The sequence below is a fragment of the Poecile atricapillus genome, chromosome W (genome assembly GCF_030490865.1).
Source record: "Poecile atricapillus isolate bPoeAtr1 chromosome W, bPoeAtr1.hap1, whole genome shotgun sequence".
NCBI lineage: Eukaryota > Metazoa > Chordata > Aves > Passeriformes > Paridae > Poecile > Poecile atricapillus.
This window is the reverse complement of record NC_081288.1, coordinates 1328945-1346935: the sequence shown is the minus strand read 5'-3', so window position 1 is coordinate 1346935 and position 17991 is coordinate 1328945. Positions and strand designations below refer to the sequence as shown.

Genomic DNA, 17991 nt, shown 5'->3' with positions numbered 1-17991 from the left:
GACCAGGATTGGGATTGGGATCAACTCTGGGACTGGGATTGGGATTGGGACCAAGAATGGGATCAGATCTGGGACTGGGATTAGGATTGGGAATGGGATCAGGACCAACTCTGGGACTGGGATTGGGATTGGGACCGGAATCAGCTCTGGGACTGAGATTGGGATTGGGATTGGGATTGGGACTGGGATTGGGATCAGCTCTGGGACCAGGACTGGGATTGGGATTTGGACCAGGATCAACTCTGGGACCGGGACTGGGATTGAGACTGGGATCAGCTCTGGGACTGGGATTGGGATGGGGACTGGGATCAACTCTGGGACCAGGATTGGGATTGGGACCGGGACCAGCAGGGCTGGGCTGGGGAGGTCCCAGCTCTGGTGTGGGATGGTCACTCGCCTCCAGGGTGCTGCGCTGGGCTGGACAGCGCTGGGGGGGTGGACACTGGAGTGGGGTGGGATGGGATGGACATTGGAATGTGAGTGATGGACACTGGAATGGGGTGGGATGGACACTGGAATGTGAGTGATGGACACTGGGGTGGGGTGGGATGGACACTGGAATGTGAGTGATGGACACTGGAATGGGGTGGGATGGACACTGGAATGTGAGTGATGGACACTGGGGTGGGGTGGGATGGACACTGGAATGTGAGTGATGGACACTGGAGTGGGGTGGGATGGACACTGGAATGTGAGTGATGGACACTGGGGTGGGATGGGATGGACACTGGAATGTGAGTGATGGACAGTGGAGTGGAGTGGGATGGGATGGACACTGGAGTGGGGTGGGATGTGATGGACACTGGAATGTGAGTGATGGACAGTGGAGTGGTGTGGGATGGGATGGACACTGGAATGGGGTGGGACGTGATGGACACTGGAATGGGGTGGGATGTGGTGGACACTGGAATGGTGTGGGATGTGATGGACACTGGAATGGTGTGGGATGTGATGGACACTGGAGTGGGGTGGGATGTGATGGACACTGGAATGTGAGTGATGGACAGTGGAGTGGAGTGGGATGGGATGGACACTGGAGTGGGGTGGGATGTGATGGACACTGGAATGGGGTGGGATGGGATGGACACTGGAGTGGGGTGGGATGTGATGGACACTGGAATGGGGTGGGATGTGATGGACACTGGAGTGGGGTGGGATGGGATGGACACTGGAGTGGCATGGGATGTCCATCTGGTGTGTGATGGACACTGGAATGTGAGTGATGGACACTGGAGTGGCGTGGGGAGTGGTGGACACTGGAATGGGGTGGAATGTCCATCTGGTGTGGGATGGACACTGGAATGGGGTGGGGAGGGATGGACACTGAAATGGGGTGGGATGGACACTGGGGTGGGATGGACACTGGAATGTGAGTGATGGACACTGGGGTGGTGTGGTGTGGGATGGACACTGGAATGGAGTGTGGAGTGGTGGACACTGGGGTGGTGTGGGATGGACACTGGAATGGGGTGGGGAGTGATGGACACTGAAATGGGGTGGGATGGACACTGGGGTGGGGTGGGATGGACACTGGGGTGGGGTGGGATGTCCATCTGATGTGGGATGGACACTGGAATGGGGTGGGATGGACACTGGTGTGGTGTGTGATGGACACTGGAGTTGGGCCGTGTGCCAGTGCCATCGGTGGGATGTGCTGGAGTGACCCCTGCAAGTCCAGGAGTGACCCTTAGGAGCCAGGAGTGACCCCAGGGGTGACCCCAGGGGTGACCCCAGGGGTGACCCCAGGGGTGACCCCAGGGTGACCACAGGAGTGACCCCAGGGTGACCCAGGGTGACACTGGGGACACCGAGCCTGTGGTCAGTGGCACTGGGGACACCGGGGTTGGTGGCATCAGTGACACTGAGGTGGCCAAGGGCACCGGGGGCACGGGGGTGGCAGAGGTTGGTGGCACCAGGGACGCTGGGGTTGGTGGCACCAGGTGGTGGCCAAGGTTGGTGGCACTGGGGACACCAAGCCTGTGGTCAGTGACATTGGGGACACTGAGGCTGGTGGCACTGGGGACACCAAGCCTGTGGTCAGTGGCACTGGGGACACCATGGTGGCAGAGGCCGGTGGCACTGGGGACACCAAGGTTGGTGGCCCTGGGGACACCGGGCCTGGCTGGTGGTACTGGGGACATCACAGTGGCCGAGGTTGGTGGCACCAGGGACACCAGGTTTGGTGACACTGGGGACACTGAGGTTGGTGACACCGGGGACACTGCGGTGGCCGAGGTTGGTGGCACTGAGGACACCACAGTGGCTGAGACTGGTGGCTCTGGGGACACCGAGCCTGGCTGGTGACACTGAGGTGGCTGAGGTTGGTGACACTGGGGACACTGGGTTTGGTGGCAGTGGGGACACTGAGGTTGGTGGCACTGGGGACACCGAGGTTGGTGGCACTGGAGACACCAAGCCTCATTGGTGACACTGGGGACACCGAGGTTGGTGGCACTGGGGACGCCAAGCCTCATTGGTGACACTGGGGACACCGAGGTTGGTGACACTGGGGACACAGGGTTTGGTGGCACTGAGGACACCGAGGTTGGTGGCGCTGAGGACACCGGGTCTGGTGGCACCGGGGACACCGGGTCTGGTGGCACTGGGGACACTGAGGTTGGTGGCACTGGGGACACTGGATTTGGTGACACCGGGGACGCGGTGGTGGCCGAGGTTGGTGACACCGGGGACACCAAGGTTGGTGACACCGGGGACACTGAGGTTGGTGACACCAGTGACACCGAGGTTGGTGACACCGGGGACACCGAGGTTGGTGGCACTGGGTACACCAAGGTTGGTGATATTAGGGACACCAAGGCTGGTGGCACTGAGGACACCAGGTTTGGTGGCACCGGGGACACTGAGGTTGGTGACACTGGGGACACTGGTTTTGGTGGCACCGGGGACACCGGATTTGGTGGCACTGGGGACATCGCGGTGGCACTGGGGACACCGGGTCTGGTGGCACTGGGGACACTGAGGTTGGTGACACCGGGGACACTGGATTTGGTGACACCGGGGACACGGTGATGGCCGAGGTTGGTGACACCAGTGACACCGAGGTTGGTGACACCGGGGACACCGGGTTTGGTGGCACTGGGGACACCGGGTCTGGTGGCACTGAGGACACTGGGTCTGGTGGCACCAGGGACACCGGATTTGGTGACACCGGGGACACCGTGGTGGCCGAGGCCATCCCAGCTCCGGATCTCCGGATCCCCATCCCAGAGATCCCTCCGGAGCTCCGACATCCCCCCGGCTTTTCCCTGGAAAACTTTTGGGAATTCCTCGGGATTTCCTTTGGATTGGCTGCTCCAATGGCAGTGCGAGAATGTGGATCCCGAGGGATGGGAATTCCAAGGGAAAAAAGAGGGATGAGAGTGGAAATCCCAGGAATGTGGATCCCGAGGGATGGGAATTCCAAGGGAAAAATGAGGGATGAGAGTGGAAAATCAGGAATGCTGATCCCAAGGGATGAAAATTCCAAAGGAAAAAAGAGGGATGAGAATGGAAATCCCAGGAATGCAGATCCCGAGGGATGAAAATTCCAAGGGAAAAATGGAGGATGAGAATGGAAAATCAGGAATGTGGATCCTGAGGGATGAGAATTCCAAGGGAAAAACGAGGGATGAGAGTGGAAATCCCAGGATTTCAGATCCCAAGGGATGGGAACACCTGGAAAAACGAGGGATGAGAATCCTCTTCCCACAATTCCCGGCCTCCATCCCGAGGCTTTTCCAGACCCTTCCAAAGTTTCCCATCCCTATCCCAATTTTTTCCAGCCCCATCCCGGCTTTTCCAGCCCCATCCTGGTTTTTCCATGGTTTTCCATCCCCATCCCAATTTTTCCATCCTCATCCCAGCTTTTCCAAGGTTTTCCAGCCCCATCCTGGCTTTTCCAGTCTCATTTTGATTTTTCCAACCCCATCCAAATTTTTCCAGCCCCATCCCAGTTTTTCCAGCCCCTTCCAAGGTTTTCCATCCCCATCCCGATTTTTCCAGCCTCATCCCAATTTTTCCGTCCCCATCCCGATTTTTCCAGCCCCATCCTGGTTTTTCCAAATTTTTCCAGCCTCATCCCTCCTTTTCCTGGGCTTTCCAGCCCCATCCTGATTTTTCCAGCCCCTTCCAAGGTTTTCCAGCCTCATCCTGATTTTCCAACCCCATCCCAATTTTTCCAGCCCCATCCTGATTTTTCCAGCCCCATCCTGGTTTTTCCAAGGTTTTCCAGCCCCATCCCAATTTTTCCAGCCTCATCCCGAATTTCCCATCCACATCCCAGCTTTTCCAGCCCCTTCCAAGGTTTTCCAGCCTCATCCTGATTTTCCAACCCCATCCCGATTTTTCCAGCCCCATCCTGGTTTTTCCAAGGTTTTCCATCCCCATCCTGATTTTCCAACCCCATCCCAATTTTTCCAGCCTCATCCCGATTTTTCCACCCCCATCCTGGTTTTTTCCAAGGTTTTCTAACCCCATCCCAATTTTTCCAGCCGCTTCCCGATTTTTCCCGGCTTTTGCAGCCCCATCCCAATTTTTCAGATAAAATCTGAAAGTATTATAATAATTAATAAAATAACAATCAATTAATAATGAAAATAAGCAAGAAATAATAAAACGAATAATTAATTTAAAATATTATTATTATAAAAATTAATGGAATAATAAAAAATTAAATAATAAAAATATGAAATAATAAAAATATTAAATAACAAAAAGAAATAATGAAATAAATGATGAAATCTAAAAAATATTCTAAAAATTAATAAAACAATAAATAATTAGTAATGGGTAATTAATAATGAATAATAAGAATAAATAATAAACAATGAAATAAAGAAAATTTAATAATTTTATTTAAAAAATATGAAATGAAAATTAATTGAGAATGAATAATGAATAATGAAATAATGAAATAATGAATAATAAATAATAAATAATAAATATTAAAAATAAACAATAAAAATTCAAACAAATTGATAATGAGATATAAAATGATTGTTAAAAAATTAATAAAGTGATAAATAATAATAAATTATAAAGAGTAAACAATAAATAATAAAATAATCAACGAGATATAAAAGTGTTATTAGGAAAATGAATTAAATAATGACTATTAAATATTAAACATTAAATATCAAATGATAAACGATAATAATAAATAATAAACAATAAATAAGAAATAAGAAATAAGAAAAATAATAAAAAGAAACAATAAGTGATTAAATAAAGAGATCAAAGATATTTTATAAAAATGGATGAGATTATAAACGATAATTAATAAATCATGAATAATAAATGATAAATTATTAATAAAAATAATAAAGAAATAATTATGAATACATTTTTATATTTGTTTATTTTTATTTTATTTTATTTTAATATTTATTAATAATTATTAATACATATCAAAAAGAAATGTAAATTAGAAATTAGAAATAAGAAATAACAAGTCAATTAATAAATAATAAATGAGAAATAATAAATAATAAATGATAAATAATAAATAATAAAGAAATAAGTAATAAATAGCAAAAAATAAGTTGAAATTAGAAATAACAAATCTATTAAGAAATAATAAATCTATTAAGAAATAATAAATGATAAATGATAAATAATAAATAATGAACATTCAACAATTAATAAATGATAAAAAACAAATAAGTAACAAATAATATATAACAAATAGCAAATAGTAAATAATAAATAATAAATAATAAACAAATATTAATAAATAGCAAAAATTAAATATAAATTAGAAATTAGAAATAAGAAGTCAATTAATAAATAATAAATGATAAATAATAAATAATAAAAGATAAATAATAAATAATAAAGAAATAAGTAATAATAAAGAAATAAGTAATAATAAATAACAAAAAATGAGTAGAAATTAGAAATAACAAATCTATTAATAAATAATAAATAATAAATGATAAATAAGAAATAATAAACATTAAACAATTAATAAATAATAAAAAACAAATAATAAGTAACAAATAACAAATAACAAATAGTAAATAATAAATAATAATTAATAATTAATAAATAATAAATAAATATTAATAAAAAGCAAAAATTAAATAGAAATTGTCAATTAGAAATTAGAAATAACAAGTCAATTAATAAATAATAAATGATAAATAATAAATAATAAATGATAAATAATAAATAATAAAGAAATAAGTAATAATAAATAGCAAAAAATAAGTAGAAATTAGAAATAACAAATCAATTAATAAATAATAAATTATAAATAAATAATGAACATTAAACAATAAATAACAAATAAAAAATAACAAATGACAAATAACAAATAGTAAATAATAAATAATAAATAGGTATTAATAAATAGCAAAAATTAAATACAAATTAGAAATTAGAAATAAATAACAAATCAATTAATAAGTAATAAATTATAAATTATAAATGATAAATAATATATAATATATAGTAAACGTTAAATAATAAATTATGAATGATAAATGATAAATATTAAATATTAAATAAATAGTAAATAATAGATAATTAATAATAAATGAATAAATAACAAAAATAAAACATTTTCATAGGAATTAATAAATTTGTAAATAATAAATAATGGAAACCAATAACAAAATAAATAAAAAAACAATAAAACCCCAAATATTAAAAATACCTGGATCAATTTTATCCCTAAAAATCGCAATTAATTAATTCCAGCCCCTTTTTAATTAGATTAATTCCCTTCATCCCTTCCCACCCTCCTGGAATTTTTTCCTTTTCCATGGAAAAGCCGCTCCAATTCCCGCTGGGAATGCGAAATTCCCGGATTTTCATTATCCCGACCTTCACGGCTCAGGGAGGATTCGTTAATTAATTCCGCTTGATTAATGAACCATTAATGACCTCATCGATTCCGCTCCCCCCGCCTTGGGATCCGTGGAAATTCCGTTTTTTTCCCAATTAGGGATTGAGTTTTTTCCATGGATTTCTGGGAATTTCGGGAATTCTGAAGGGGTTTTTTGGGAATTTGGGAATGGTTTGGATTAGAAATGATCCGAGATGAATAGTAAATTATAAATAATAATTAATAAAAAATAATAAATGATAATTAATAAACATTTATCTATTATTTATGAATATTTATATAATATCAGAATATAATATATAAATATTTATATATTATTTATAAATATTTATATAATATTAATATTAATATTAATATTTATTATAATTTATTATATTTTGTTAAAATAACTTGTCATTATTTATCTTAATATTATAATATATTATAATATATTTATAAATATTTATACATTAGATATTTTATATATAAATATATAAAATATAAATGAATAGGAAATAATAAAGTAAAATATCAAATAAATAATAATAATAATTGTTTTAAAAAATAAAAATATGATTATAACAATTAATACAATTATAAAGAATAAACAATAAAATTAATAATAAAAATAATTATTAATATATTTTAAATAAATATTTAAATATTTTAAATATTAATATAAAAAATATTAAAATAATTTTAAAAATAATTATTTTTATTATCATTCATCTGAGCCCAGACTGGAATGGAAGAAAAATTCCTGAAAAATTCCTGAAAAATTCCATATTATCTGAGCCCGTTTTGATTAATTAATGAGAAATAATGATTAATATTCTAGATTAATTCTAGTAATTAATGACAGTTATTAAGTCTGTTAATTAAGTAAAATTAAGTAAAATTCTAATAATTCATTTATTACATAAAGTAAAATTAATTAAAATTCTATTAATTCATTAATTCAATTAACATAAATTAAAGTTATATTAATTTATTAATAAAAGTAAATTAAAATTCTATAATTAAAATTCTATGAATCCTGTAATTAAATAACGTAAAATTCTATTAATTCCTTAATTAAATTAACATAAATTAAAATGATATTAATTTATTAAAGTAAAATTAATTTAAATTCTATTGATTCAAATTCTATTAATTAATTAAATGCATTAATTATGTCAGTGTCAATTAAAAGTCTATTAATTAAATAGTAATAATATTGATTGTATTAATAGGAATAGATGAATATATTATATTATATATCAATAATATATTTATAATTAATGTTTATTATGTTATTACCATTATAATTAATTTATTAATGATTAATATATTAATAAATATAAATTTATTTTAATATATTTTTATTTGAATAAAAATATTTTTATTTGAATATAATATTTTTATAAATTTTATTAGAATCAATAAATAATTATCATTACTATTAATTAAATCAATCATTCCTTTATTAATAATTAATTAAGATTCATCTCCCATTCCTCCTTTTCCCTCCCTTCCCATTAAATCCCCTCGGGAATTTCTCCGGATTCCGATCCCAGTTTGATTTTTCCATGGATCCAAATCCCGGCTTTTCTTCTCCCACCACAAATTCCCATTTTTTTCCCAGAAAAAAAAACCTGGAATTTTTTTCTTGGCACCGTTTTTAATCCACGTTTTCCCAGATTTTTTTTGGGGAATTTTCCCAGAGTTTTTGGGGGGAATTTTCCCTTTTTTTCTTGGAATTTTCCCTTTATTTGTCCAGATTTTGGGGGGAAAATTTTCCCTTTTTTGGGGGGGAATTTTCCCTTTATTTTTGGGAATTTTCCTGATTTTTGGGGGGAAATTTTCCCTTTTTTTTTGGGGAACTTTCCTTTTTGGGGGGGTGTGAATTTTCCCATTTTTTGGGGAAAAATTCCCAGATTTTTTTTTTTAATTTTCCCAGATTTTTGGGGGAAAATTTTCCCTTTTTTTCTTGGAATTTTCCCTTTATTTTTGGGAATTTTCCCAGATTTTTTGGGGGAATTTTCCCAGATTTTTTTGGGGGAATTTTCCCAGATTTTTGGGGGGGAATTTTCCCCCTTTTTGGGGAATTTTCCCAAATTTTTTGGGGAATTTTTCCAGAGTTTTTTGGGAATTTTCCCAGATTTTTGGGTGGAATTTTCACCCTCTTTTGGGGAATTTTCCCATTTTTTTTGCTGCTGTCTCATCCTGACCCATCAATTCCTTGTTTTTATTTTCCCTGGGAAGCGGGAGAGAAAATTCCGTAGGGATTTCAACTCGAGCTCGGAATTCCCGGCAGGAAAATCCCGATTTTTTTGGGGATAAAACACAGAAAGGATGGAAAAATCCCTCCTCTCATCCCTTTGATTTCCCAGCTGGGAATTCCAGCTTTTTCCTGGGAATCTCAGAGCTTGGAATTCCCTGGGAACGGCCCCTGGAAACGTCGGGATTGATCCGGGGGGGAGCGCTCGGATAAATTGATCGACGTTCCCGGGATTTCTCGGGATTGAAAACTCCGGAGCGGCCGCTTCCAGAGGAGCCATGGAAAACAGGGATGGAGATTCCAGGAAAAACCGGGATGGAGATTCCAGGAAAAACAGGGATGGAGATTCCAGGAAAAGCCAGGATGGAGATTCCAGGAAAAACTGGGAAGGAGATTCCAGGAAAAACTGGGATGGAGATCCCAGGAAAAACAGGGATGAAGATTCCAGGAAAAACTGGGATGGAGATTCCAGTAAAAACCGGGATGGAGATTCCATGGAAAACAGGGATGGAGATTCCATGGGATTTCATCCCCTCGGAGCATCCGGGGAGGAAAAGACGGAGCCGAAGGTGGGAAAAGTTGGGAATTTTCCCTCTGGGCTGGAGCAGCCGGTGAGTGCTGGAATTTCCAGGGAATTCCTGCCGGGAATTCCTGCCGGGAATTCCCTGGAATCCCGAGAAAACCGGGATTCCGGGAGAAATCCAACCGGAATCCTCGGAGCAAAGCCGGGAAATTTCCCTGGATGGGGCTGGAATTTTGTCCCGGTTTCAGGAGGAGCCGGATCCGAGTCTGGAATTCCTCAGGAATTTCATCCGGAGCCTCCACTCACCTTTCCTGGATTTCCCTCCGCATTTTCCCTGTTTTTTCCGGGAATTCCGGAGCCCCAGGAGCTTCTCACCCCAATCCTGGATCCGTGGATGAATTCCTGGGAATCCCGGCTGCTTTTCCCGGATTTTAACGGAGCTTTGGGAATTTCAGGTCTCCAACAAGGAGGAATTTTTTGGGAATTTGTTTTTTTGGGAATTTTGCCCCCGCTGTGGTTTTGTAGGATTTGGATTTTTCCTGTTCCCGTTCCCATTCCCAAAAAATTCCGGGATAAACTCAGAGTTCTGGGATCGGGATCAGCTTGGATTGAGGAATTTGGAATTCTTTTCCAACCTCAACGATCCCGGAATTCCGTGAGTTCCAAGCCTTGGAGATAAATGAAATCGGGATTTGTGGATCCAGAGGGTTCCGGAGCTCCAGATCCATCGGAGCCGCTGGAATTGCCGCTGGAAACTTGGGAATGTGGGGTTGGATGATCCGGAATGTTGTGCGGATCCGTGAAATCCCGCGGCGGTTTCCATGGGAAAGTGGGAATGATGCGGATGGGCGGGATGGTGGAGCTGGGAAAAGCTGGGAAAAGCTGGGAAAAGATGGGAAAATCTGGAGAAACCTGGGAAAATCTGGGAAAAAATGGGGGGAAATGGGAAAAGCTGGGAAACTTGGGAAAAACTTGGAAAAACCTTAGAAAACTTGGAGAAACTTGGGAAAACCCAGGAAACACTGGGGAAACCTGGGAAAATCTGGGAAAACTTGGAAAACTGGGAAAACTTGGGAAAATCTGGAGAAACCTGGGAAAATTTGGGAAAAAATGGGGAAACTTGGAAAACCTGTGAAAATCAGGGAAAAGCTGGGAAAATTGGGGAAAGCTTGTGAAAAGCTGTGAAAAGCTGTGAAAACTTGGAAAACTTGGGAAAAGCTGGGAAAAAGCTGGGAAAATTTGGGAAAACATGAGAAAATCTGGAGAAACCTCGGAAAATCTGGAGAAACCTGGGAAAAGCTGGGAAAAATTGGGAAAACCTTGGAAAAGCTGGGAAAACCTGGGGAAACCTGGGAAAACTGGGAAAACTTGGAAAACTTGGGAAAATCTGGAGAAATCTGGGAAAATCAGGGAAAACCTGTGAAAACTTGTGAAAACCTGTGAAAAGCTGGGAAAATTTGGGAAAACTTGGGAAAAACTTGGGAAACCTGGAGAAACTTGGGAAAACCTGGGAAAATCTGGGAAAACCTGGGAAAATCTGGAGAAACCTGGGAAAAGCTGGGAAAACTCGGGAAATCTTGGGAAAAACTTAGGAAAACCTGGGGAAAATGTGGGAAAAATGGGGAAAAATGGGAAAAGCTGGGAAACCTGGGAAAAACTTGGGAAAACCTTGGAAAAAACTTAGAAAACTTGGAGAAACTTGGGGAAACCTGGGAAAACTGGGAAAACTTGGAAAAACCTGGGAAAATCTGTGAAAAACTGGGAAAACTTGGAAAACCTGGAGAAACCTGGGGAAAACCTGGGAAAATTCGGGAAAACCTTGGAAAACCTGGAGAAACTTGAGAAAAGGGAAATGGAGAAAATGGAAAAAAAAATCCCAATTTATTCAATTTTTCCCTCAAAAAATCCCAGAAAACCCTTGGGAATTCCCAATTTTCCATAACCCCAACCCCCATTCCTGATTTTCCCTCCTGATTCCCGTTTTTCCGTGAGGTTCCAGAAGTGTCTGCGGCTGAACCCCGACATTTTTACTCAAAAAAAATCCAGGAAAACCTTGGGAATTCCTCATTTTCCATAAATCCAAACTCCATTTCCTTCTTTTCCCGCCTCATTCCCATGGAAAACCCAATGAATTCCCATTTTTTTCCTCAGTTTCCCTTTGGAATTCCCATTTTCTCCATTTCTCTTTGGAATTCCCGATGGAAACATCCCAATTTTTTACATTTTTCTAATAAAAACCAGGAAAACCTTGGGAATTTCTCCTTTCCCATAACCCCATTCCCCATTTCCCCCTTTCCCCCCATCATTTCCATGGAAAACCCAATGAATTCCCATTTTCTTCCTCAGTTTCCCTTTGGAATTCCCAAGGTTTTTATGGCCTAAATTTTTAACAAAAATGAAAAAAAAAATGGGAATTCCACTGGGAATTCCAAAGGGAAATGGAGAAAATGGAAAAAAAATCCCAATTTTTTTCACTTTAACTCCAAAAAAATCCTGTAAAAACATGGGAATTCCCCATTTTCCACGACTCCCAACCCCCATTCCCGATTTTCCCTCCTGATTGCCATTTTTTGGTGCCGTTCCAGAAGTGTCTGCGGCTGCATGGAAAACCCAACAAATTCCCAGTTCCTCCATTTCCCTTTGGAATTCCCAATGGGAACATCCCAATTTTCTCCCTTTTTTAATAATTTCAGCCATAAAAACCTTGGGAATTCCAAAGGGAAATGGAGAAAATGGAAAAAAAATCTCATTTTTTTTTACTTTCAGTCCAAAAAAACCCCACAAAACCATGGGAATTTCTCTTTTCCCATGACCCCTGACCCCCATTCCCGATTTTCCCCTCCTGATTCCCGTTTTCCCGTGCGGTTCCAGAAGTGTCTGCGGCTGAACCCCGACATTTTTACTCCAAAAAAATCCAGGAAAACCTTGGGAATTCCCAATTTTCCATAACCCCAACCCCCATTTCCCCCTTTCCCTCCATCATTCCCATGGAAAAGCCAATGAATTCCCATTTTCTTCCTCAATTTCCCTTTGGAATTCCTAAGTTTTTTGTGGCTTAAATTATTAAAAAAAAAAATTGAAAAAAATTGGGATGTTCCCACTGGGAATTCCAAAGGGAAATGGAGAAAATGGAAAAAAAATCCCAATTTTTTTCACTTTCCCTCCAAAAAAATCCTGTAAAAACATGGGATTTCCCCATTTTCCACGACCCCCAACCCCCATTCCCGATTTTCCCTCCTGATTCCCATTTTTTGGTGCCGTTCCAGAAGTGTCTGCGGCTGCATGGAAAACCCAACAAATTCCCAGTTCCTCCATTTCCCTTTGGAATTCCCAATGGGAACATCCCAATTTTTTCCTTTTTTTAATAGTTTCAGCCATAAAAACCTTGGGAATTCCAAAGGGAAATGGAGAAAATGGAAAAAAAATCTCATTTTTTTCACTTTCACTCCAAAAAAACCCCGTAAAACCATGGGAATTTCTCCTTTCCCACGACTCCTGACCCCAATTCCCGATTTTCCCCTCCTGATTCCCGCTTTCCCGTGCGGTTCCAGAAGTGTCTGCAGCTGAACCCCAACATTTTTACTCCAAAAAAATTCTGGAAAACCTTGGGAATTTCTCATTTTCCATAAATCCAAACTCCATTTCCCTTTTTCCCTCCTCATTCCCATGGAAAACCCAATGAATTCCCATTTTTTTCCTCAGTTTCCCTTTGGAATTCCCATTTTCTCCATTTCCCTTTGGAATTCCCAATGGGAACATCCCAATTTTCTCAATTTTTTAAATGAAAACCAGGAAAACCTTGGGAATTCCTCATTTTCCATAACCCCAACCCCCTTTTTCCCCTTTCCCTCCTTCTTTTCCCCCATACCCATGGAAAACCCAACGAATTCCCATTTTCTTCCTCAGTTTCCCTTTGGAATTCCCAAGGTTTTTATGGCTTAAATTTTTAACAAAAATGAGAAAAAAATGGGAATTCCACTGGGAATTCCAAAGGGAAATGGAGAAAATGGAAAAAAAAATCTCATTTTTTTTCATTTTCACTCCAAAAAAATCCCGTAAAAACGTGGGAATTTCTCCTTTCCCACGGCTCCCGACCCCCATTCCCGATTTTCCCCTCCTGATTCCCGTTTTCCCGTGCGGTTCCAGAAGTGTCTGCGGCTGAACCCCGACGTTCCGGTGTGGGTGTCCAAGCAGCGCGTGCTGTGCGCGCTCAGCTCACTTCACTTTACTCAAAAAAATCCAGGAAAACCTTGGGAATTTCTCCTGTCCCAGTTCCTCCATTTCCCTTTGGAATTCCCAATGTTTTTATGGCTTAAATCATTAAAAAAAATTAAAAAAAAATGGGATGTTCCCACTGGCAATATCCCAATTTTTTCCATTTTTACTCCAAAAAAACCCCACGAAAACTTCAGAATTCCTCATTTTCCATGACCCCAACCTCCATCTCGCCCTTTCCCTCCATCATTTCCATGGAAAAGCCAATGAATTCCCGTTTTCTTCCTCAGTTTCCCTTTGGAATTCCCATTTTCTCCATTTCCCTTTGGAATTCCCAATGGGAACATCCCAAATTTTTCCATTTTTTAATAATTTCAGCCATAACAACCTTGGGAATTTCTCCTTTCCTTTGACCCCAACCCCCTTTTTCCCCTTTCCCTCCTTCTTTTCCCCCATACCCATGGAAAACCCAACGAATTCCCATTTTCTTCCTCAGTTTCCCTTTGGAATTCCCAAGGTTTTTATGGCCTAAATTTTTAACAAAAATAAAAAAAAAAAAAATGGGAATTTCACTGGGAATTCCAAAGGGAAATGGAGAAAATGGAAAAAAAATCCCAATTTATTCCATTTTTCAGCCAAAAAATCCCGTAAAAACATGGGAATTCCTCATTTTCCACGGCTCCCGACCCCCATTCCCGATTTTCCCGTCCTGATTCCCGTTTTCCCGTGCGGTTCCAGAAGTGTCTGCGGCTGAACCCCGACGTTCCGGTGTGGGTGTCCAAGCAGCGCGTGCTGTGCGCGCTCAGCTCACTTCACTTTACTCCAAAAATCCAGGAAAACCTTGGGAATTTCTCCTTTCCCAGTTTCTCCATTTCCCTTTGGAATTCCCAATGGGAACATCCCAATTTTTTCCTTTTTTTAATAATTTCAGCCATAAAAACCTTGGGAATTCCAAAGGGAAATGGAGAAAATGGAAAAAAATCCCAATTTATTCCATTTTTCAGCCAAAAAATCCCGTAAAAACGTGGGAATTCCTCATTTTCCACGGCTCCCGGCCCGAATTCCCGATTTTCCCCTCCTGATTCCCGTTTTTCCCGTGCGGTTCCAGAAGTGTCTGCGGCTGAACCCCGACGTTCCGGTGTGGGTGTCCAAGCAGCGCGTGCTGTGCGCGCTCAGCCACAGCCTCTCGGACGTGCTCAACTACGGCCTCTTCCAGCCGCCCTTCAACGGCCGCGCCGGGAAATTCCTGGATGAGGAGCGGCTGCTGCGGGAATATCCCCTGGGAACGGGAATGCCGGGACCCTACCTGGAGGTGGGACGTGGTTGGGGCTGGGTTTGGTTTGGTTTTGGTTGATTTAGTTTGATTTAGTTTAATATTAATTTTAATTTTATTTTAATTTAAATTAATTTTATTTTATTTTATTTTATTTTATGTTATTTTATTTTATTTTATTTTATTTTATTCTATTTTATTTTATGTTATTTTATTTTATTTTATTTTATTTTATTTTATTTTATTTTATTTTATTTTATTTTATTTTATTTTATTTTATTTTATTTTATTTTATTTTATTCCATTTTATTCCATTTTATTCCATTTTATTCCATTTTATTTTATTCCATTTTATTCCATTTTATTTTATTTTATTTTGCTTTGTTTTGTTTTGTTTTATTTTGTTTTGTTTTGTTCTATTCTATTGTATTTTATTTTATATTTTATTTTATATATTTTATTTTTTATTTTGTTTTTTATTTAATTTTTTTATATTATTTTTTATTTCCTATTTTATATTTTCTATTGTATATTTTATTTTATTTTCTCTTATTTTCTCTTATTTTCTATTTTCTATTTTATTTTATTTTATTTTATTTTATTTTATTCCATTTTATTTTATTCCATTTTATATTATTCCATTTTATATTATTCCATTTTATTTTATTCCATTTTACGTTATATTTTATTTTATTTTGCTTTGTTTTGTTTTGTTTTATTTTGTTTTGTTTTGTTTTATTTTATTGTATTTTATTTTATATTTTATTTTATATATTTTATTTTTTATTTTGTTTTTTATTTTATTTTTTTATTTTATTTTTTATTTCCTATTTTATATTTCATATTGTATATTTTATTTTATTTTCTCTTATTTTCTATTTTCTATTTTATTTTATTTTATTCCATTTTATTTTATTTTTTATTTTTGTTTTTATTTTTATTTTTATTTTTATTTTCATTTCTATTTCTATTTCTATTTCTATTTCTATTTCGATTTCGATTTCTATTTCTATTTCTTATTTTATTTTATTTTATTTTATTTTATTTTATTTTATTTTATTTTATTTTATCTTATTTATTTAATATTTTATTTTATTTTATTTTATTGTATTTTATATTTTATTTCATTTTACTTTATTTTATTTTATTTTGTTTTATTTCATTTCATTTTATTTCATTTTATTTTATTTATTTTATATTTTATTTTATTTTATTTTATTTTATTTTACTTTATTTTATTTTATTTCATTTTATTTCATTTCATTTCATTTTATTTTATTTTATATTTTATTCCATTCCATTTTAATCGGATTTCTCTCCCCATTCCCATTCCCGCAGTTCCGCTACAAGCGCCGCGTTTACTCCCAGCCGCTGCTGGACGACAAACAGTTCGCCAAGCTGCACACCAAGGTGAGCCCGCCGCCGAATTCCCACGGAATTCCCACAGAATTCCCATGGAAAACCCGGAGATCCCATGGAAAATCCCAGGGAAACCCCTCCAGCCCCGGAATTCCGGGATATCCTGAGGAATCCCAGAATTCCGTTGAAGCAGCGCCAAAAGCAGAGTGGGAATGGGGATGAGACCAGAATTCCCATGGAATTCCCATGGAAATCCCTGGAGATCCCATGGAAAATCCCTGGGAAACCCCTCCACGCCTGGAATTCCGGGATATCCCGAGGAATCCCTGTCAAAGCAGCGCCAAAACCCGAATGGAGGAGGGAGTGAGCCCGGAATTCCCATGGAATTCCCATGGAATTCCCACAGGAAAACCCAGGAGATCCCATGGAAATGCCCTGGAATTCCAGGAAACCCTGAGGGATTCCCAGAGCAGCTGTGGCTGCCCCTGAATCCCGGGAATGGCCAAGGAAAGCTTGGAGCAGCCTGGGATGGTGGGATTGGAATGGGATGGGATTGAAGGTCCCCGGATCCCATCCCAAACCATTCTGGGATTTGGGAGGCTCCGAATCCATCCCGAGGGATTTTTCTGGAAGTTGGGGCTGGAAAAGGGAAGGGAGACCCTTCCTGCAGTGCTGAGATTCCCAGGGAAACCCCTGGATCCCAAAATTCCTTCCTGGAGCGGAGCCGGGGCAGGGCTGGAGAGAGGGAATGGAGGGAATTCCCTGGGAAAGGGGAGATGGGGGTGGGATTTTGGGAATTGGGAATTCCCGGCTGGAATGGAATTCCCAGAGCAGCTGGGGCCGCCCCTGGATCCCGGGAATGTCCGAGGGAAATCTTGGAGCACCTGGAACTGTGGGATTGGAATGGGATGGAAGATCCCTGGATCCCATCCCAAACCATTCTGGGATTTGGGAAGCTCCGAATCCACCCCGAGGGATTTTTCTGGGAATTTGGGGCTGGAAAAGGGAATCCTGCCCTTGGAATTTTTGGGATCAGGACGGGATTTGAGGTCTCTTCCCACCCAAACCATTCCAGGATTCCCGGCGCTCTGGAGATTCCCGCTGGGCGGAGCTGCCCAATTCCAGCGGCTCCGTGGAAAATCCATAATTTCCCTTTTTTATGGGATCGATGAATCCGTTTACCGGGAGCCGGAGGCGGATCCATGGATTTGCTCCGGATTTTCCCTGCTCCAAGGGCAAGGCCGGCCTGAATTCCGGCTCTTGGGATTTTCCAGGATTTTTCCCAATTTTTTTTTTTTTTTTTTGAAAAAATTCCCTAAAAAAAAAAAAAATCCTCCAATGAAAAAAACCTGGAAATCCGGGAATGGAAGAGCCGGGATTTTCCCGAATCCTGGAATTTCATAACGACTTCACCATAAAAAAAAAAACCAGGAAAAATCCCAACGATTCGGGAATTCCAGGAAAATATTTTGGGAATTTTTGGGAGAACGAAATTCCAACCCCAAAATTTGGGAGTCTGAATTCCCAGGGGATGA

General features: G+C 39.6%; 1 protein-coding gene and 1 long non-coding RNA gene across 2 annotated transcripts in view; both read left to right on the top strand.

The window, feature by feature from the left end:
• The window catches only part of LOC131591351 (SH3 and multiple ankyrin repeat domains protein 3-like), a 161916-nt gene that overhangs the window by 30177 nt on the left and 113748 nt on the right, over positions 1-17991 (top strand). The window contains 2 exon segments of the mRNA XM_058861926.1: positions 14933-15136; positions 16436-16507. Coding sequence (XP_058717909.1) covers positions 14933-15136; positions 16436-16507 — 276 coding nt within the window.
• Positions 1724-2359, top strand: LOC131591359 (uncharacterized). Its single transcript, XR_009280347.1, has 3 exons — positions 1724-1926; positions 2031-2202; positions 2236-2359. It is a non-coding gene; the product is annotated as an uncharacterized LOC131591359 (long non-coding RNA).